Source organism: Marmota monax, unplaced genomic scaffold (genome assembly GCF_021218885.2).
Source record: "Marmota monax isolate L192 unplaced genomic scaffold, Marmota_monax_Labrador192_F-V1.1 WCK01_AAM20220418_F8-fsc00020, whole genome shotgun sequence".
Taxonomy (NCBI): domain Eukaryota; kingdom Metazoa; phylum Chordata; class Mammalia; order Rodentia; family Sciuridae; genus Marmota; species Marmota monax.
The window spans coordinates 7,200,411-7,223,074 of NW_026692912.1; the positions used below are offsets into that span (position 1 = coordinate 7,200,411).

The window sequence follows — 22,664 nt, forward strand, 5'->3', positions numbered from 1 at the left end:
CTGAACTCCACCAGCACACTCCACACACGCTCCCTGGGAACTCTCCCGAACGCCACATGGCTCCTCCAGGAGCCACCACTGGAAATCCCTCCTCTGGCACTTCCCCAACCAATGCGAACTCTCCAGGAATCCCCGCAAGAACTCCAAAGTAGCGAGAGAACTCCAAAGTAGCAGGCTGAGGGGTACAGCAGGGGTCTAATATACACAGCTTAACATAACCATTATCATCTTAATGGCTTGCTGGCGTCACCTCTCAACCACTCCGTTCTGGCAAAAATGCCATGCGTCATTTGGACTTGGCTATGGCTCTCAGCACTAGATAATTATACTAGCAAACATTGATTACATCTACCTGTGTAGGAAGTTAGGAAGATCTGTAGGCCTTAAACTGACTAAAAACTTCTGGCAATGTTTATTGGTAGTTATCAGGCATTTTTGCCAAAGAATCTCTCTTCTGTTGTCTCCAGTCTTACTTATTTTGAGGGGTGTTAACAAAAGTGTACATTTTAAGTTACATTAAAATAACTGTTTTTTTTAAATGCCCAGGAATGGCTGTATTTTGGTTTTTAACTGTTTTTGCTAGGTGTTTAAGACCAAGTTAGTCAAACTGACCTTGTTTCTATCTATTGCTAAGAGTCAGCTGAGTTTCCTTGGAGGACACTCTTGGGGAACTTGTGAGAAACATTTTAGCTCTGTTAGTGTCGGCTGCATTGGGATGGGTCAAGGTCTTGCTGACCATGTGGTTTTCCTTGGAAGCATCAATGACCCCCCTTTTTTGCAGCATGGACACTCATCGGCTTTCTGTTCTCCAGGGGTCTCATTAATCTCCCTTATCCGGAGGTTATGTGGCCCAGAGTTGCAAAGCTTTTCCCCTTGTCCTGGGTTCAGGCTGACTCAGAGGGCAAGAACCAAATATTGGTTTCTTTGGCCCCTTTATTTTAACCTTTAAGTTTGGCCTTAAACATCCAGCAAGTCAGTTTTACCAGTTTTAAAGTAAGAATGCTAGGTTTTAACTCTAATGTTTATAACTTTACAGTTAATTTTTATATAACACATATCCTTATTTTATTTATTAATTTATGTAATGCTGAAGATCTGCCTGAAGGCAGAAGATGACACCTTAGCATCTACTGTATGATCCAGTCACTGTACACCAACAAGGCACCTTGCAGACCCAGAGACCCCATTAGATTTGGGCTATAAAAACTTTCTGTTGCCAGGTCTCCCTCTCTTATTCTCTTTGTTCTTTCACTTTTGTTTTCTTTCATTTTCCCTCTCACTCTTTTTTCTTTCCCTCTCTCTTACCCTTTGTTCTCTCTCTCTCTCTCTCTCTCTCTCTCTCTCTCTCTCTCTTTCCTTTCCCTCTCTCTTTTGCACCTCTCTCTCTCTCTCTCTCTCTCTCTCTTTGTATTAATCAGACACTGCCACAATAAAGGTCTCTTGGTTGCTCTGAGGGTTGTGGTCACTTATCTTTTAGTTATAATGAAAATACAAAGTGAAATTAACAATAGTAAAAACATATTTATCTTGTATATAATTTTGAACCTTGGTTGAGTTACACATTTTTTTTTTGTATTTCCTATTTGAGATCACAGTAATCTTTCCAATAAAATTAATCTTTGAATATAACATTAAATCAACTGAAATCTGGCCTACTTTGAAGATATTCTGACATGCTGTAAGGTGGGAGGCAGAGCCTTATTTCAGGTAAGGCAGGGCTCTTCACAATCTTAGGTAAAGTGTTTTAGTTTTAAAACTAATATTTTTCTCTCTTTTTAGATATTATTTTATAAAGTTTTGTTTCCTGACTCTGTATGAATGTTAATAGCACAATATGACATACATCTGAAACATTAATTAAGGAAAGGCTGAGAGCCCTTAACATTTTTTTCCATGTGTTAAGTGGCAAAATGTTTTATAATATTAATCTTTAAATAGATTAAGCTCTCATTACTTTTTAAAATATCTTTAAATTTTTATATTTTATTGTAAAGATAACATAAGATTTGGTTTCAAAACATCAAATAATAGATTATATTATCTTTATAAGTTTAAATTACCATTACAGACAATTTTAGTTTGGAGAATACCAGCTTGATAAAATATTCCTTTAAAACTTTAACTTAAAGATTTTATCTTGTATACCTGAAAGATATGAACACATTTAATCTGTAAAAAAGAGTAATGTACCACACTTTTATTGATGTTTTTATATTAACCAAGGGTAGCTTTTAAAGGAAAATCTAGACTCTGTAATGTAGGACAATACTTTAAAATAACAGTTGCTGTTTAGTCACAGATATACAAACCTTAATTTTTCCAAGATTACTTGTTCTAGGGGATAAAACTTAATAGACACAATGTAATTAACATTTTTAGAAGTTTTTGTCATTTTAACATATAAATATATCAGTACATTATTATTTGTCCTTTGGGAACAACCTTGAATAGTTTTAACTATTTGTGTTACATATATAGCCAACTTAGTTACATATAAACCTTTTAATATTTGTCTTTTATTTATAGACCTTTATTTTACTTAATAGACCCTTTTGTTGTTTACTTAGTTGTATTATAATTATACTTTACCACATAAAGACTTTTATGTGGAAATGTTTTTCACTAAGTATATTTTTATATTTAGAACCTTTTAATATTTTTAATCCATTGATTATTTCTTTTTGTTTGTACCTTGAAATAACCCTTATAAATTTCTGAATTTAAATAAATTAATCCACTTTAATAAGATGAAATATTTGTTATTTACAGTACTTTAATTGAAATACAGTTGAAACGTCTTGACTCTTTGTTTGTATAATTATACCTGTTGGGACTTGTAATTTATAATAACCTTGTTTTTATAATAACACAAAATAATTTCAAATTTTTTTTTAGTTTACCAATTTATGAAAACACCAATATTATTTAAGTATTTTACCTTATGGAATTTAAGAAGTTAAGAGTACTTGATATTATATTTATCAGTCAGCATTTTAACTTTGTACCAATTAGATGTCTCCAACAAACATATCCATGATTAATTTTATATATGTTTAGATGTAATTTATGTATCTTTTTTTTAAAAACAAGGTATCAGACAAGTGCATTGAATAGTATTAGTAATCTTTTTTCCTGCTGAAAACTCCTAGAGACAATGGATGTCAGACACTTTACAGACATTAACATTTTAACAGCTGTTTAACCATCTAGAAACAAAACTGTGCATTAGTAATTTTAAAGACATTTGTACTTTTATCTATTTTCGCAATTTGAAATGAACCTTTTAAATCATATTAACCAAAAGTATTTGGATCCATTTTTTAAAAAATTACAATTTATTACCTCATATGTCAATTTTTTGTACCAAACATATGTAGACATGGCAATACATGTAAACAGACAGTACACCCGTGCACCCACACAAAGCAAACAGACAAACAAAAGCCTTGTAGCTTATTTTTAAAAACCGATTAGATTGAGAGTTAACCCTTGTAAATTGGCCTTAGAATAAAGCAGAGTGCAATCAGAAAAACATGTTAACCTAAGCATATTGGATCAAAATTATGAATTCAACAAATATAGAATTTTAAAAGTTTTCTAACTGTTTTCCTGAGGTGGACCTGTTCATGAAAGCTGAAAAGAGTTAAGGGTACATAGACAAACAAAGGGGGCTTTTTTTCCCTGGAGGAACTTCCCAAAGACGCAGCTGCATTGGTCTCCTTGGGAGAGTCCCCCAGGTTGGGGTCCCATTTTAAACTGGTTTTTCTGGTTTCTTGGATAGCGGCCACCAACTTTTAGCCTGACATTGAAAAATCTTTAGACTATTTTTTAATAGTTGGGAGTTATTCATGCTTGCAAATACTGAGAGACAAAAGCCAAATTTTCTAGACAAAACCATGTTTTTTGTAATACAAAATACATTTAGGAATAATAATTATATAAAACACTTTAGTTTTAATCTGTCCTCTACAGGAACTGACATGATCTACCCTGTTGGCCACCTGGCCCAGTTCCTAAATGAAGACAATCTCTAGAATGCCTTTTTCTTTTTACCTTTAGCTTTTACTTTTGACCATTCTTTTAGTCCTGTCGGCAGCACTTTACATTTTAATGCAAGCTGTAGTGAGCACAGTTAAAACCTTCTTAACCATTTTTTTCCCCATTAGAAACAAACTGAGGTAGAAACTAACGCAGAACACAAAGGGAACAAACAAAAACCAACCAACAGACAAAGTCCTGAAAATTGTTAAGAAAACAAGTTAAAGGGGTCCAGGTAGAGACCTCTGTAGCGCTTCCTGTCCATGATGTGGTGGAGCGAAGGAGTCCTGATGAAAGAGAGCGGTTATGGGAACCAGAAAAGGGCCCCGCACAACACTCGCACAGACAAACAGGACAAACGGCCAAGGAACACACACTGGACCAATGACAAACAGCAAGAAGACGCTGGAGAAACGACAAACAGCAGAACAGACACAGGACAAGCAACAATTGCTGAGGTCACACAGGGAGACCTCTAGTGGGGCAGATACAGACAGATGAGGTCACAAAGGGAGCCCTCCTGGGAGACAGTAACAATGTCTCGTCCTGTCCTGTCCCTGGAAAGGTGTAAACAACTGCGTCCAATCTGACCTTTTCCCACACAGAAGAGTCCACCCACCAGGTCTGACAGCCGGCAGGAGGCTTTTCAGAGCGTCCTTGGACGGATTGGCGTCGTCCTCGGAGTGAGGCTGAGGAACTTCTCTCAGGAGCTCCCCTCTATTCCGAGGCCTAGGTCCAAAGGCCCGTCATTGGAGGCAAATTTGGCGTGAGGGTAGGGAAGAAATGGATCCTGGACAAGCCCCCAGATGTTATAGTTAAAGTTTCGTCCCGGGGTTTCATAAACTGACTTCCAGACCACTCACGTATAATCGAATCAAGCCTTTATTGAAGCACACCAGTGGCGGCTGACCAGAACATAAAGCTGTTCCCCTGATCAGCCCTGAACAATTGCAAGGGCGCTCCTTATAAGCCTGAAAACCGCAAAAGGGATGTTCAGGGTCCAGCCAATGTAAGCAAGTCGGGTTACAGAAGCAGGAGAGTGGGGTCAGGTGGAGGGAAGCCTAACCAATCACAGTTAGCCCAGTCACCCCAGTTACAGAAACAGAGCCCCGTTACCCTAGTTACAGAAACAGAGCCCCATTAGGTAGTTCTGTGTTCTTAAAGGTTTCTATAGCAAAAGGTAAAGAACATCTTGTCCCATTCATGACCCTTCTCCTTGGCATGGTTGTTTTACAGGATGAAGTCATAAAACAAAATGGAATCACATTTGCTTCTACTATCACAGAGGATCGCATTTCCCAAAGAAAAGCCATTACTGTTTATGGTCATAAGACTAATTGCTGTGGACCTGGGGCAGGAGGGGATGCTGAGTTTATAAAGTCCTGAAGTCTCAGTGTCATGGGAATGTTCAAAGTAAATCAAACAAGCAAAATGTACATAATAAGGGCTGTCTATCTCAATTGGATCGAGATTCGTGTCCTTAATATCTTTAAGGAAACTAACCAACAAACATCCCCAGGCTTTTATCTTCATAGAATACAAATTGCTCCATATTTTTGAGACCCTCTACTGACCTAGATCTTCATCTTCATTTATAAGTGCAGTGTCTGGCTTTATCATGATCTTTATTAGCCATGTGAGGCTGCAAGTCTAGCTCAAAGAACATGCCCCATGGTGGAGACTGAGTAGTTAAGGCAATTGATCAACTTCAAAATGCATGGCCAGTAGACAAAAACTTTGGACAGATATTTGCTTGCTGTTCTATGGGAGATGCAGCATGTGCCGACAAAGGCTGTAAGTATTGGGTATCAAAAATTCAGGTGTCACTGTGCACCATGGTGCACACCTGTAATCCCAGCAGCTCGGGAGGCTGAGACAGAAGGATAGTGAGTTCAAAGCCAGCCTCAGCAACAGCGAGGCACTAAGCAACTCAGTGAGACTGTGTCTCAAAATAAAATACAAAATAGGCCTGGGGATGTGGCTCAGTGGTTGAGTGCCCCTGAGTTCAATCTCTGGTACCAAAGATAGATCTATAGATTATTAGAGAGAGAGAGAAAGAGAGAGAGAGAGAGAAGCAGAGGGGATATGAATTCAGGTATCACAGCCTGAAAAGCTGCTACTATAGTTCCGTGTTGGCAAAACCTTTGGTCAAATGTTTGCTTGCTGTTCTATGGAAGATGCAGTGTGTGCTGACAAAGGCTGTAGAACTGGGGACTAGATTTTTTTTTAAAAAAAGCAGGGTGTTGAAAGTCTGGTGTGGTGTTGGGAGTTTCTTGCTGCTTTCAGCAAAACTCACAAGAGGGAGGGGCTGGGGCTAGAGGCAGCCAAGCTGCAAGTGAAGAGGCACAGTAGCAGAGCATCACTAAAAGATGCCCTCCCTACCTGCAGTCTCACTGGAAGTTGACTGAGTGCCACTGCTTTGGGATCCCAAAGTGAAGCATTGTAAGCAGTGACAGGAAGTGGGTGTCCAGGCTTAGTAAGAGATAAAGCTGCTGCCATGACAGGTAGGGAGACCGCTGGTGAAGACGAGATTGAAGGACCCATCCCACCCAAATCTCTTGCTTTAGATGTTGTCAAACCACTGTTAAAGGAAAGGAAAGGGTGGGCAGATCATAGAGGCTGACCTAGACCATGGCAGAAATTCAGGCTTAAATGTTTTCTAAGAGTACAGTTATCTGTCCGTGGGATAAACCAAGAGGTTAGTGCACCAGAAATCTACTAAGCTTTTGAGGAATTTGTATTGAGAAAAGAAACTTGGGCCTAAAAATAGCAAAAGTATGTGGTATTTAATTCTCAAAGTAATCTCTCTAAACCTGTGCAAGCAGGAAGTGGGCCGTGGCCATGAAGGAGGATGAACTTGGAAGAACCTCCCAGGGTGGAGTGGAGGGAAGTCCATGCTTCCCCACCATCTATTTTTGCTTACCTCTTACAACTCAGCTTTAACCCCTGCGGATGAGGACATTGTCCTAGGGAGTAGTGTATAGAAAGAAGCAGGTTCCTGAATGACTGCAGGGAATATTCACTTCAGATGTTCATAGGGGAGAAATTAATCCCATCTTCATTAAACCATACTGGATTACACCTGCATCTCTTTCTGATAGCAGCCCACCTAGATAGACTAATGGTATGTTCAACAGAGATATGTAGCTTTCCCCACTAAATTCATGCCTCCAACTGACTGGATTAAATGGTTTTTTAATTGCTTAGGCCAAAATTCTTGAAGGCATTCTGTGTTCTGGCCCCTGATGGGTACACAGTGTCAAACCGAGCCTTGCATTTGTGATTCAGCCTGGTGCTTCCCCTGCATGGAGGACACCTGGTTCTTGTCCTAAAAATGTTAATACCCTTCCACCAAAGACCACTAGGAACACATGTGTAATCAAGAAGTTGGATTTACTGTTGCAGCTAGAAAGAACACTCACCAAGGGGAACTGGGCATCTCAGAAAGAGTCATAGGAAGAAACTTCTATAGGATTTGGGGAGGTCCAGAGGAGCTCTAAGTTGGGTGCAATCAGAATTTCAGGGACAATTCAATGGTTGGAGAGCTCAATAAAGCTTACGAACAAGAAATGGAGATAGACATAAATCTGCAATTGGTAGAAAAGTAGCTGTGACTCAATTTAGCCAGGAGAGAATTGTGTTAGTGGATTGCAAAAGTATTCTGTTTTTCTTATCTCAGAGAGCCCTTGTTTCATGTTGGTGTTTTATGAGATGGTTCATGTCCACCAGAACAATCTAGAGCCCAGCCAGGATAGTCAGGCCAGCTGAGAAAACACTGAAGCCTAAATGTGAGAGTCGGGCCAGTCCCAGGAGATTAAGGGGTGCTTTTCCTAAAGTTTGGAAGTTGTCACTTCTGCAACCACAGGCCCACAGCCTCTTTCTGTGACTCCAGGTAGGGGAGAGGAGCTGTCCAAGTCCCTTGGAGTTGAAGGGGTGGGTCTCTCTGGCTCAGCTCCTGGACCTTGGAGGTGCATCTTCAGCCCGCACCCTTGCCTAGCTTTTGTGACACTTGCCCCCAACCATGGATCATTGTCTCAGATCTGTCCTCAGATCCCAGAGGACAGCATTGCTCCGTTTACTCTCTGGTTCCCACGTGGTTTCCCCTTTTCTTTCTTTAGAAAGGGCTTGCTCTGCTTCTGATCTATAGACATTCCCCTCTGTCTTTGAGTGTTCTGAATATTTCGTGTCTCATTTGCACAAAGTATTTGGAGTTGAAGGGGTGGGTCTAGGTGTGAGCTGTCTTGATCTGGGGATAGACACGGGTTTTCATGACTTTCTCTGGGCTGTATTTTTTTTCTTTCTTTTTTTTATTGGTTGCTCAAAACATTACAATGATTTGACATATCATATATCATACATTTGGTTCAAATGGGGTATGAATTCTTATTTTTCCCACGTTACAGATTGCAGGATCACATTGGTTATACAGCCACGTTTATACATACTGCCATACTAGTGTCTGTTGTATTCTGCTGCCTTTTCTATCCCCTTCCTAGCCCCCTTCTCCTCCCCTCCTATCATCTCTCTCTACCCCATCTACTGTAACTCATTTCTTTTTTTCCCCCCCTTCCCCCTCACATCCTCTTATATGTATTTTTGTATAACAATGAGGGTCTCCTTCCATCTTCTGTGCAATACCCTTCTCTTTGGGCTGTATTTTCTCGGCATGTGGTACGGCCCACTATTTCCCATCATCAATGTGGCTCTTGCTACTGTTATTTATTTTCTAAGTATTCTCTGGGAGATTGGATCATGCAGTCTGGGCCTCAGCTTTCCTGTCCCTTAAATGCCATCATTAAGGAATGGCAAGTCAGCTGTGGTGGCATGTGCCTGTACTGAGGAGGCTGAGGTAGGAGGATGGCTTGGGCAAGGAACTTTGAGGCTAGCCTGGACAACATTGTGAAACCCATTTCAAAAAAGGAGGTGGGCAGGATCCTACCATAACTGGTGGGCTTTCTACATAGCCTTTTGCCATATATTGGCAACCAGACCAAGTATTTGAGGAGGAATACACCTGAACCTGATTTAGTTTTCTGATCTGGAGACATAGAGAGATACAGGGAGCTTCAAATGTGTTGATAGTGTTCTCTCATTAATCTTTGAGCCTATAATGACAGAGCCTTTATTTTCGCACAAGACATGACCAAACCACATTGAGCTGGTGTCTGTCACAGCACTGCCACTCTTGCAGTGTTACACTGAAAAAGAGAATTCTAGGATAAAGAAACTATGGAGCAAGTCTTATATTCTTACAGTACACAAAAGGGTCTTATGGGGTCACTAAAATATGCAAATAAAAGGGCAAGCAGCCTTCTGGGGACTTGGGATGATGGTCCGAGGATTACTGCAGGACAAGGGAGAATCCTGAAACTCAGAGTAGACTCTGAGACACTGGAGGAGGAAACTGGTGCTGGGACCAGGAGGTCCTCTCATCCTCCCACTTTAGCCTCCCATTCTCCCAGAACAAGGACAAGTCACAGGACTCCAGGGCTGATCATTTATTGAGGGGATAGAGAAAGACCTTCTTCATGTAGAGTTGACCTGGGTGTGGCAAAGAGAGAAATTTAGAGAAAGCCTTTGATTCTTGGTGATTGGATGAATCTTCCTCAGCAATCTGAGAAGATCCTCGAGATCCAGGATGACACATTCATATGTGACAGTGGTGGAAATCAGGTGACAGAACAGGTCATAAGATGGTGTAGCAGTGAGGAAGGAGATAGATGATGCTGGAGCCCAGGTGGGGAAACTTTCTCTCTGCCCTGGAGAGAACACAGAAACTCATCACTCATTCCTGGGATTGAACTGAGGACAAAGGGAAGTTCTTATTTTTTTAAACCCAATTCTGTTCTTCAGGTTGGAGGACAATGGAAAGATCAGTCAGTTCCATTCTGGAGTGAGAAGTCAAGGATGTGCAGAGTCAGAGAAGACATTCTGATCCTAACTGGAAGGTGAGATGGCTTCCTGGGCTTGGAAGATGGACCACAAACATAGATTCATATTTATATGTGTTTCCTACTCACACCCTATTATTGTTATTCCATTTCAACCTTCACGTCCTGATAACCTTAAGTGCATTATCAGGAACTGAGCCTTTTTCTCCTCATCCCCTGCTCGCAGCACTCTATAAGGAGCACGTCACTGCTTCCTCTTTTGGTTGCTTAGGCCATTTGTGCAAAAGTTCATGGTAAGACTGGGTCCTGACCCAAGGTCATGCAACTGAAAACTGTGTACAATTTGGTCATGTGTACCTCCCTCTGCAACAAAGATAGTTGGAAGGGGAAAAAGTAAATTGGGTAGGAGAGCTTCTCATTGCCTGCCATCTGTGTGACATTGCCACAGCACATTGCCCAGGGCAGAGCACCAGATGTGTACTGCCAGTGGGCTTATAGAGAGTACAGAAAGCCCTCGATCTTGTTTTCCTTCATGCAATCTTTGGGCACAAGTCCCTCATGGTTTGGGAAGGCACTGTTCCCTGGTCCACCCCCTCTGCATGAGGGTCAGAGATCACCTACCTGGAGACTCAGGACTGTGTTCCACCTCGGGCCTGGATACAGCGGTCTGCAGAGGCACAACAGAAGACATTCAGAGAGACCATCCCTATTTTTTTTCCCTAAGAGAAATTGGATGCTTCTCCATGTTGGCACAAAGGAGGCTGATTATCTTCCCTTGGATTTTCCTTTTCTGTGGACATGAAGTTCAGGAGGAGAAAGCCAGCTAGCTAAACTTACCAACAGTGGTCAGGTCCAATATGTTTTCCTTAACAATTCCATATTTTTCAGAAACATTCACAAATTTCTGCTTGAGTTCTGAGCTCACATCTGGTGCTCGACCTGTGAGAGTAGTGACATTACTGCTGTGACTTATGTCTTGAGGATAGAGGAGAATGAGAGGACAGGGCTCCAGGAGAACAGGAAAATGGATGGTGACAATTGTATGTCAGGACCTGTTCTGAATCTGACATCAATGAGACATCTTTCTGGCACAATGAGAGATCTCATGATCTTCCCCTCAGTGAGCCTGAGGACTCCCAAAGGTATACATCTGTCTTCAGTGGGGAAGATAGGGTCCAGGATAACCTCGGTGAGATCATTTTGTGTCTAGGCTTCCTTCCTTCCCTTTCCTCCCACCCAAGATGAGTGTGCGCATGAAAATACTCTACCATAGAGCTCCATAAGTTGGAATGTATTCCCATTATTTTTATTTATGAGGTGAAAAATAATGTAGTCATCATAGTCCGTTTCGAGTACTTTAAATGTATTATGTCCATCATCTGTGAAGGAAACAGAATACAGCTCAGAACCTCTTTGGTTTTTGGGAGGCAATGAAAACTTTTTACCTATTCTTTCCCATGAAAAAATACAATGCATCTTCTAGAAGACACAGTGAAGATGGCTAATGCCTTCCTTTTGTAACTCCCCAGGCGTCATGAAGGACTTCTAAAAAGGACACTGGTAAATAGACCATGAGTGTAGAACATTCAGTCTCAGCAGCAACTCACCCTCTATCGTCCTGAGACCTGTCCACCTCCCTCACCATCTCTGTCAATAATGCTCTCTGTCTTCCCAATAAGCCCTCTGGAATTACATATCTGGTGCTACATCCTGGGCTATATGTGTGGCAATGCCCCCAGGCATAATCACACAGATGGCAGAAAACGAGCAGCTGTCCTACCCAGTTTACCTTTCCCCTCCTGCCAATTACCTTTATTGCAGAAGGAGCTACGTCTGACCAGACTGCATTCTTTCTTTTATGGTATTATAGGAATTGGCTTTTGCACATACGTTTTTCCTATATTCAGGACATTGGCTATTAGATGGCCCCTATTATATTACTTTAATAAGAATTAATGAGTCATTGATAAATATCCTGATGATATTGGAGTTCAGTGAATTCCTTGCAGTTGGAAATATAATTTAGAAAGAACATTTGTGGTCTACTTACATTCAACAGAATATACACCATCCTCTTCTGTTTTGTCACAAACAAACTCAATTTCAGCACATACTCCATTTATACTGTAAAAAAGAATGAGTTGATGCCCAGGACATATTGTTGAGGCTGGCTTCCTCATCCTCTATTTTACCTATAACCTGGGTTTCGGATTCCACCTAACTTTTGAATATTTTTTGTACAATTACCAAACAGATTTTCTTCATAATTGTTTCATTTACTTTGATACTTGGGAAATGACTTAAAAAGTGCTTGAACTGTTTGTCACCGTTGTTACTACTAATTACCATACTTACTACTAATATACCACAACCACTCGTTAAGATCATTAGCTAAGTATGCACTAATGGTGCCTCTCAGCTGAGTTCTTTATGAACATCACCTGACTCAGCCCTCACAAGAAATCAAGAGGGAGAATCTTTATCACCAGCTTTTGTCCATGGAAAATGAAGGTGGGAAGGGATGAATTTTCTTTTAATGGTACTAGGGATTAACCAAGGGGTGCTTAACTACTGAGATACATCCCCAGACATTTTTTATATTTTATTTAGTGACAGGGTCTCACTAAGTTGCTAAAGCTGGCTTTGAATCCATGATACTCCTGCCTCAGCCTCTGAGCCACTGGGATTAAAGTTGTGCACCACCACACCTGGTCAGGGATGGGTTTTGTTGGTCAACAGGTGGTAAAAATCAAATTCAGCCTGTTGATTCTAAATCACATGCTCTTGAACTATTCCATATTGTCATGCTAACCTTGATTCTGATACTCCTCTGCCCTCTGCATCCCCCACTTCTAATCAACTTACTCCTGTAACCAACTCTTTATCCATGAATCTTGAAAAGTCCCAGGTCCATCAAGTCCTGGGTCAGTTCAAATGAGGGACTGTGATTTTGGATGCAGGCTCAGTATGTATGTGCACATGTCTGTGTGCATGTGTTGGTGTGTGTGTGTGTTTAGGTTTAAGATAATACCTACTCTTTAATTTTCCCTTTCCCAACAAAAAAAGCCATACTTACATTATATGGAATTTAAAGCCTAAGGAAGATTTATTCAAGGCATGGATATATTCCACAAAAACCCTCATGCTACCGTTTTCTTCTATCTTTTCCTTTTGATCAGAGGCCAGGAGAATGGAATACCACTCCCCTGAATACTGTAATAAATAAGAAAAATGGTTAAGTGAGAAAAGGGGAGAGGGAATGCCACACAGACACTCTTCTCCTTGAACTCTTGGTCTATGGGGCAGGACTCAGGATGAGAAGAGGGAATTAGAACTCAGATCATTTGGCAGGACACCTAGGACATTTCCACTGTCTCTTCAGTGAAAATGGAAGTCCCCGGCACTGTTGCATTTTTTTTTTGAAAGAGAGAGAGAGAGAGAGAGAGAGAGAGAGAGAGAGAGAGAGAGAGAGAGAGAGAATTTTAATATTTATTTTTTAGTTTTTGGTGGACACAACATCTTTGTTTGTATGTGGTGCTGAGGATCGAACCTGGGCCACATGCATGCCAGGTGAGCGCGCTACCGCTTGAGCCACATCCCCAGCCCTTCTGTTGCATTTTAATATGGCACAGTTGCTCTTAGTTCAGGTCTGAACCCACTCCTTTAACATGCCACCCTTCAACATCAAAAGTTGTAATGCTCCACAGTTTTACCTTGGACGGATCAAAGTCGCTTGTCACAGCATCATGGGTTCCTTCTGTGTGAGCCCAGATCAGGGTCAGTCCCAGACTCAGCAGCAGGAGCTTCATCTTGGTAAGGAATAAAACTGTCTCCTCACAGTCCCCAGGAGTGAGCACTCCCCACTGTAGCTCCACCCCAGCTCTTCTACCTTTTTATCTAAACGCATTGGGTTTTTTTTTTTCTCTGTCCAGGTGCCTCCACCTTTCCTCCTTCCTGTCCTTGGAATGGTCTTTCATTCCCTGGGGTGAAGCCAAGGATTGTTTCTGCCCTTTTGAAACTTGGCAGTCCTCCCTCTTTTAAATTTACTTAGTGACCTTACATTTCTCAAAACACAGTCCCATGAAGAGTCATGGATGCTCTACAGAGCTTCCAGTTGGAACCAGATTTAACTGTAGGTCTGGCATGTTGAAATCAGAAAGCTCATTGTAAGTTGTGGGAATGAGCATCATTGGGAAATGAAATGTATGGAGGGTCTCTGCTCTGCTGTTCTCCTGGGGTATGGCGTTAGGTGAATTAGTCAATTTTCCATAAACTTCAGAAACAATGAGACTGTCTCTACCAAAGATGCTGCATAGGATCTTTGTTTATCACAAGCATTAAAACAGGGTTGAATAAAACAATGTCCTTAATGTTTGGTATCTTGTATTGAGAACATTAAATTCCTTTTCCTTGTTCTCTGAACCCAACCACAGCAACCTTCTGTCTCCCCACAAGAAATCACAAGTATTTAATTCTGAGTAACACTATGCCATTGCCCACATGAGAATAGAAGCATGAGAGAGATCTTTTCCCTCAGAGAACCTTCAATGAAGTTGAAGGAGTGCTTCATGAGCTCAGATGCTTAGTTCTATGAGCACATGAAATGACCCAACTGAGTGACCCCAAGTCCTGACTAAAGTACTGGATGATGCTGGCACCATACAGAAGGGGCTTACAACCACAGGCTTTGGAATCATGCAGACCTGAGTGTCAATTCCATCTCTGCCATACCAAAGCCATAGGAAATACTTCAGCCTCTCTGAGCCTTAGTTCCCTCTTTATAGACAATCATTCCTGACAGATTACTGGAGGTCCAATGGGACAATGCCTGTAAACCCCTCAGCATAGTGTCTGGCAGAGGTGGAGCTGGTGGGGTCAGAGCATACTTCTGGGAAAGGTGGGGCTTGGGGTAGGTTTCTGAATGTTGGGGAGGGGGATTTGCAAATGTGGAGAGCATGCGGGAACCACATTCCAAGTGAGAAAAATACTGTGAATCAGATCCTATGCTGCCAGCGAGGTTGTTAAAATCTCTGGTTCATTCCTGCCCCATGCTATTGGGCCCCCCAAACAGAAAGAGGCTGGCATCCTGGGAGAAGGTGGCACAAGGCAATATACCTTGTAGCTGTGGCTTTTTACTTGTGGGACAGTTTAAAAGTCATCCCCCCCACCAAAAAAACAAAAAACAAAAAACAAAAAAACAAATCACCCCAGCCTCCTGTGTGATCATTCCTCCTTTGTGCTCCACTGACATCCACTCACTGGTATTTTGAAGCCTATGTAACTTCAGCCATGATAGGTGTCTCTGTGTTGTTCTGGCCCCATAATGGAAGGACTGAATTTGACAAATGGTGACAGAAGGCATGCCGTTTATTTCCACCAGTTTGTTCTCTGCAAATAGATCACAGACCATGAGCCAACAGGTTTTGAAAGTGAGCCCCACTGTTCTGGGTGTCTGATGCTGGGCGGAGAGCTGACTACCCTCGCTACATACACCACTGCTTACTCGGTCTTGTCTCACTTCCCCACCGCTCCTAACTGACTCTGCACTCCCCAGTGCCATGTTATACCCCTCTGTTTTTATTTGGTGTGAGAAAGCAAACTCCCTTCTGAAGATTTTTCTTGTTCACCTTTATACCTGTGACGTAGTGTCACCTTTGGCATGTTTGTTCACAAAACCCTATTTTTAAAGCACTAAAGATTCTTGTTACTAGAAAGAAACCTCTAGAAAATGCTTTTGTAAATAGGAATATTACATCAGGTAATGTTCAATGACTCCTAATTTATATTATTGGCCACAATTCCTGGCAAGTGTAATGGAGTGATTTGTATGCAACCCAACTACAAGATAAAGAGTGAAAAAAAATGGTATGGGAAAATGGGAGCCAATATAGAGGAAAAAGAGGAGAAGAGAGAAACATGATTAGGTCCAATTAAACGTGGATCCCCCAATGCCTGGTACAGAGCAGGAAGATGAGCAGACCTTTACCTAAGGAGCACAGATTCCCAAGCAAGCTGCAGTAGACTCTGGCTCTCTCCTCCCACATCAGAGAGGGAAATGGGTGGTCTCTGGGAAGGGAAGAGTCTCTGCTCCTGGCAGGGGCTAAGGGATGGGATTTAAGCCCCCGAATAGAGCACTTCTTCCTTCAGCCATGTGAAGATCATGCTCTGGTGAGCACGTCTCTGTGGGCACAGTAGTAGCAGAGGGACAGAATGTATAACTATCATCTGTCACCACCCCAGAGAGCTAGTCTTCAGAACTTCTGTTTCATGGGTCCAACTAAGTATGGGCCTGACTCTTCTCAAGAGTCGTTCCAGGGCTGGATTCCATAATGTATACATATATCAAAATATCATGTTGTATACCATAGACATATATGATTCTTACTTACTAATTTAAAAAAAAATGTAAAGATTACCAGAAAAAAGTCATCGCAGCCTCTTAGGAACAAAATATTGACACCTGAATCCAAACTACTATATTAACAGTCAAGTTACAGCAACTAGTTTGAGGTCTTTAGAATTCCACAGACTTGAAGCCATCTGGTACTCAAAAGAATGATCTTGTTCAAAGTCATATTTGCTGAGGGAGCTCCGAGCATAGCCTTATGTCAGAGTCCTTGTTCAAAGACAAATAGGTATAATGGGAAAATACAAAAGTAGCAGTACCGATTCCATCTGTCCTGGGGCCAGAAATATAAAAATAATATTGTGACGCTGGAAATAAAGTAGGAATTCAAGGAAGAGGTAAATAAGTGCTTTACAAATATTACTTCATTGAATCCTCATAAGGACTCTTCACGGTCTGTGCATTATCCTGTTTTACAGTGATGTAGATTAAAACTCAGAAAGGTTAAGTAATCATACCAAGGTCTATCAGATCCTAGAGTTCCTCCTCTTCTTATTAATTCCAGTACACGGATTAGAGCTCCTTGTTGCTAACATGAAGGGGAGAGTGTCATGCAGAAGGAACAGGAATAAGTAATACTGTAGACCCTGAGAGGCCACTGCCTGGTAGTTGCTACTAAAGAAACCCCTTGGAGACTTCTTTAACATGTAGTACCATGGTTGTCACTGTGAAAGTCTGATAAAGTGAAATGAGAGTAACGACTCTCTTGGTTCACAAACATTTGATGTGTGGGTGGATAATTTGGGGGTTATTGCTTTTCTAATAAGGACTTAGAAGTTAGTTACATAGCAAAAAGCAAGAGCTATTCCCTTCCATTCATGACTTTGAATAAAGTACCTGCTCACCAACCGTATTAAAACTCTTCTAGCAAACACCACAAATAGGGCATTTTATGTGACCCAAAGGGATGATGACAGTTTTCCAGGTAGCTGAGAAATGACTGGCCCAATTAATGACTGACCCAGCACAGGGTGAGGAATTTATAGAGCTCAGATATGACCAGATAACAATCCATCTGTAACCAAGTAACTTGACTGACCAAGTAACTTGACTGAAACTAACACTAACTAGCTAATTGGAAATGAACTTAGTGACCTTGTCCTCAATCACACCCTTTCTTAAACAAATCATTCATTGAGATATACCAGTGGAAACATTTAAGTCATGTTACATGATGACAAGGCATATTTAGTGCCAAGAAGAATAACAATGCACACAAGCTTGTTTGATTTGGGTGTAAAATGGAAGTATATCATTGGTCCCCTCAGGGCCAGGATGATCATACAGTCTGCTGGCGCTGCCTCAAGACCAGTTCTAACTACGTGCTCTCATCAGGGACAGAAGGAGGCATGGTGCTATCGACATCCACCTAGGTCAGTTGGATCCTCTAAAAAGACAGACCTAGGAGCACAAAGAGTACCAGGGAGTAACTCTAGTGAAAGGAGCAAAAAGGAAGCAGAATTAGCAAAGCAGCTGGAGGTAGATATAACAATATTTCTGTCAGCCCAGGAAAATTCTGGAGCATGTTAGAGTGGTACCACAGTTTTGTTCAGGCACTTGCTGGGGCCACCCTCAGAAAGGCCTCAACTCTAAAGTTGAGGTGGATCTGGGTGAGTTCACAGTGGAGGCCATCAGCTAACCACACTCCTCACAACTAAGCCACAGGTCTCTGCCGCAGTCTGGCTGGGCACAGATGTTGAGAGCCACAGCCGAAGCGGCCCCAGCAAACTTCCAGCTGCCAGCTGATGATTGGCTCCTCGGGCCCAGCAACATCTAGCTGATTGTATCCTCTGCGGTGATGCTCATTGGGCTGTTTCCCTGCCCTTTCAGACCACGGAGCTGCTCATTGGGGGACTTTTTTGGCTCCGCCCACGTGACCCAGCCAATCGGCCTCAAGAGCAGGAGGATTTTGGGAGGTGGGGAGAAGCTTGTGTGGGAGAGAGAGGCTTGTGGAAAGCCAGTGGTGGCAGTTGAGGCTCTGAGGGTTTTTCCTGAGAGGCTGTTTTGTTTGGCGTGTGTGGTTCTAAAAATAAAGTTAGTTTCTTTTGACAAGTGGCTCCTGATTGTGCCCAGCCAGACTGCGGCATTTTTTTAGAACTCCTAAATAATTAATTGGAAAATTTAATTGTACTTTATCTATTGCTATCTCTAGATTATAATTTTTTAATAAGTTTGTAAGTGTGGCATAACATTCTAGCAATGTGTTTTTATCTTTGTGTGCTAATAATACATCATCCATATAGTGAAATATTTGTAGTTCAGGATTTTGATTTCTAAGTGGCTGGATTACTTTGTTAACATAAATTTGACACATAGTTGGGCTGTTAGCCATCCCTTGAGGGAGTACTTTCCATTCATATCTCTGATCAGGACCTTCATGATTCAGTGCAGGGATAGTAAATGCAAAACGTGGACTATCCTCAGGATGAATTGGAATTGAAAAAAAAACAATCTTTAATATCTATAACTAAAACATACCAGGTTTTTGGCAAAGCAGACAACTGAGGAATCCCTGATTGAGCAGGTCCCATAATAACCATCTCATTATTAATGTCTCTTAAATCTTGCAATAATCTCCATTTACCAGATTTCTTTTTGATGACAAAAATGGGAGTATTATGGGGAGATACAGAAGGTTGTATATGTCCTTCTGCTAATTGTTGTTTGACCAGGTCATGGGCTGCTTGTATCTTTTCTTTAGTCAGGGGCCACTGAGGAACCCATACTGGTCTTTCTGATTTCCAAGTAATTTTTATTGTCTCAGTGGCCCTTTCTGAAAATCCAACCCATGTCTGTCTGTTCCTTGATCTATTTGTATTGGTGCTGCTATACCTTGTTATTGTTTTTCTAATCTTTTTCCTTTCCTAAAACCTTGTCTAGTCATAATAGTGGGTGCATTTTGGTTGATGTTATTTGTTAATGTCAAACCTAATTGATCTAGGACATCTCGTCCCCATAAATTTACGGGAAGATGATCCAATACATATGGCTGTATAGTTCCTTCACATCCTTCAGGATCCTTCCAATCTAATACCATTGCACTTCTATGGGGATTAGTTGCCACTCCTAGGCCTCGAAGCGTTTGAGTGGCTTGTTGTAATGGCCAATGTTTTGGCCATTCTTGACGAGAGATGATGCTAAGGTCTGCACCTGTATCCAGTAGCCCATTAAATTCATGTCCTTGAATATTTAGTTTCAGCATGGGGCGAGAATCTAAATTTAAAGAAAGCATAGCCCAATCTACACCTGTGGAGCCTAATCCCTTGGAACCTCTTTCTACAGTACGACTGGAAAATTTATCATGTAGGCTGGGTATTATTAGTAACTGTGCTATTCTATCTCCTGGTGAAATTACTGATATACCCTTTGGAGAACTGGCTATAATTTTTATTTCACCTTCATAATCGGGATCAATTACCCCAGGACTTATCATAAGTCCTTTTAGAGTAGAAGAGCTGCGTCCCAATAATAAGCCTACTGTTCCTTTGGGAAGAGGTCCTTTCACCCCTGTGGGAATGATTTGAACTCCCATCTCTGGAGTTAGTACTGCTCTGGCGGAGGCACAGATGTCCAACCCTGTGCTCCCTCTGGTTTGTCTGATGAGGGATCTGATGTACAATGTGTCCTGGGCACTACCCTGATGGGGTTGCTGGGTTCCTCCAGTGCTCCGTATATTTGTGGTTTTGGGCCCCGGAGCATTGGGCCCCCCTGTCCATTTTTTGGCAATGGAGCCCGATGCCTTTCTCCACGATATCGTGGATAAATGCCTGGTCCTTGTTCGTTTTTTGATAATGGAGTACCCTCTATGGTGGTTTGAGAACGGCATTCATTAGCCCAATGTCTCCCTCTACAGCATCGTGGGCAAATACCTGGTATTCTACTCCTTTGATACCTAGTTTTGTTAAACCCTCCTCCAATGGGGCAATTCCTTTTAAAATGTCCTGTTTGTTCACAATTGTAGCATGTTCTTGGCCTGGCATCTAAAGCCTGTTTTACTGCAGCTGCCACAATTTGCCCTTGTTCATTAATGTCTCTGGCATCTAAAGCCTGTTTTACTGCAGCTGCCACGACTTGCTCTTGTTCATTAATGTCTCTACATAATTTAATATATGTGTTTAAATCTTCATGTTTCCATGGTCTAATGATATCTCTGCACCAATGATTCGCTTGCTCATAAGCCAGGTGTTTTAGTAATGGCATTGCTTGTTCTGTATTCCCCAAAACTCTGGTAGCTGTTTGAATAAGCCTATCTACAAATTCAGCATAAGGTTCATTAGCTCCTTGTATTACCTTAGATAATTGACCTTGTAAACCTCCATGTCCTTGTAAAGTCTTCCATGCCTTAATTGCATCTGCAGCAATTTGTGCATATACGCCAGGATCATATGCAATTTGTTGCTGCTGATCCTCATAAGGTCCCTTTCCTAACAACATATCTAGATTTCTCTGAGGATAACCAGCTGCTGCATTTCGCCTAGCCGTCTCCTTGCAAAATTCCTCATTGGCAACCTTCCATAACAGGTATTGTCCTCCATTTAGCACAGCTTTACACATATTAGCCCAATCTGCTGGCGTCATGTTCAAGTTGTTAATGGATTCGACCATGCTTACAGTGAAGGGTGCTTGAGGACCGTAGGTTGTTACAGCCTCTTTTAGCTGCTTCACTGTTTTGAAATTTAAAACTTGGTAAAATCGCTGCCCTCCTGCCTCAAATACAGGGCATGTTAATATTTGAGATCTTGTCTCAGGATCCCAACTATCAACTGCGGGGGTTGGGGGCCTCCCAGCATATGGAGGTGGCGCTGTTGGCTGGACACTTACGCCCTCTGGTGATAGAAAGGTGTTAGTAGCAGTCTCCTGTAGAGGTGGTGCTGTTGGTTGGACACTTACACCCTCTGGTGATAGAAAGGTGTTAGTAGCAGTCTCCTGTTGTAACTTTCCCCCTGATGGCTTTTTCTGTTTTACACTTTCTTTCTCTGTCTGACTAGCTTGAGAGGCCTTCTCTTTTACTTGAATCTTTTCCTCTGTCTGACTAACTTGAGAGACCTTCTCTTTTACTTGAATCATTATGTCTTCTCCTTCCTCTACCATTGTCTGAACTGAAGGCTTTGGACTAAGCAAACAAGATATGAACGTCCACAATGGCAATGTGCCATCTGGCAGAGTCCCTGGGCTTTTCTTTTCTATTCTTTTTAAATCTTCACCATGATGGTTCCATTGTGATATATTTAACAACTCCTCCTTAAAAAGCCATGGGCTACATTTTTGTATTGTATCAACGTATGCCCTGATTGTTCTTGATTTTACTGAGATGCCTCCTTCCTCTAACAATTTACTTAACACTCTTTCAGTTTGTTTTTTACTAATTTCTGATCCCGTATTTCTACTATAATACAACCCAACAAGATGACGCCAAACAAAACTGAGACAGAATGAAATAAAAAGGGAACAACAAAAAGTCATTATAGCCTTTCTATCCTCCTGACATGTGCATGCGTCCTTTCTCCCTATCTGTTCCTCAGACGTAAATAGTTTTTCCTCAGATGTGAGCGGTTTTTCTTCCGTCTCACTCATCTCCAGGGACAGGCAACTTAAAACAAAAGTGAAGCAAAATAAAAGAGGAATCTTAAAATGGCTACCCATCCTCTCGCCCTGCCCTCAGGGGCGAGCAGTTTCACTTACCCTCAGTCGCTCCCCGTGCGAGCCACCAAATGCCGCAGTCTGGCTGGGCACAATCAGGAACCACTTGTCAAAAGAAACTAACTTTATTTTTAGAACCACACACGCCAAACAAAACAGCCTCTCAGGAAAAACCCTCAGAGCCTCAACTGCCACCACCGGCTTTCCACAAGCCTCTCTCTCCCACACAAGCTTCTCTCCACCTCCCACAATCCTCCTGCTCTTGAGGCCGATTGGCTGGGTCACGTGGGCGGAGCCAAAAAAGTCCCCCAATGAGCAGCTCCGTGGTCTGAAAGGGCAGGGAAACAGTCCAATGAGCATCACCGCAGAGGAGCCAATCAGCTAGATGTTGCTGGGGCCGAGGAGCCAATCAGCTAGATGTTGCTGGGGCCGCTGTGAGCCAATCATCAGCCGGCAGCTGGAAGTTTGCTGGGGCCCCTTCAGCTGTGGCTCTCAACAGGTCTCTTCTTGGAAAGGGAATCCAAGTGATGCATCTACGTTTGACAAACCATCCTATTATCTCAAAACAGGTCATTTTTCCTAAGAGGTTCAGACTCCTCTCTGGGGAGAGGGAGAGGTGGAAGGCTCCCCTTTCCTCCTTTCTGGTTGGAAATTTTTGCTACAGTGAGGGTTCGTGTATATAAGAGAAC

General features: G+C 41.9%; 1 protein-coding gene across 2 annotated transcripts; it reads right to left on the minus strand.

Annotated features, from left to right (window-relative positions):
• Positions 1-9,521: 9,521 nt before the first annotated feature.
• On the minus strand, positions 9,522-22,457 carry LOC124097385 (major urinary protein 20-like). 2 transcript variants are annotated; one of them, XM_046451845.2, is made up of 9 exons: positions 22,018-22,457; positions 15,136-15,317; positions 13,643-13,738; positions 13,006-13,142; positions 11,980-12,053; positions 11,198-11,308; positions 10,767-10,868; positions 10,551-10,596; positions 9,522-9,797 (listed from the first exon to the last, which is right to left on the minus strand). In XM_046451845.2, the coding sequence occupies exons 2-8, from the start codon at positions 15,289-15,291 to the stop codon at positions 10,559-10,561; spliced, it is 714 nt and encodes a 237-aa protein (XP_046307801.1). In that variant the 5' UTR covers positions 15,292-15,317; positions 22,018-22,457; the 3' UTR covers positions 9,522-9,797; positions 10,551-10,558. The 2 variants fall into 2 exon arrangements, with proteins under 2 accessions (XP_046307801.1, XP_046307802.1); XM_046451846.2 differs by lacking the exons at positions 11,198-11,308; positions 22,018-22,457 and having other exon boundaries at positions 15,136-15,334.
• Positions 22,458-22,664: the final 207 nt, after the last annotated feature.

Excerpts from the sequence above, each read along its gene's own strand:
- LOC124097385 (XM_046451845.2), bottom strand. The coding sequence starts at position 15,291 with ATGCCTTCTGTCACCATTTGTCAAATTCAGTCCTTCCATTATGGGGCC. Across the intron at positions 12,054-13,005 it reads GGCTTTAAATTCCATATAAT|TATAAATGGAGTATGTGCTG; the intron begins GTAAGTATGGCT and ends TCTTTTTTACAG. Across the intron at positions 11,309-11,979 it reads TGGTGTATATTCTGTTGAAT|ATGATGGACATAATACATTT; the intron begins GTAAGTAGACCA and ends TTTCCTTCACAG.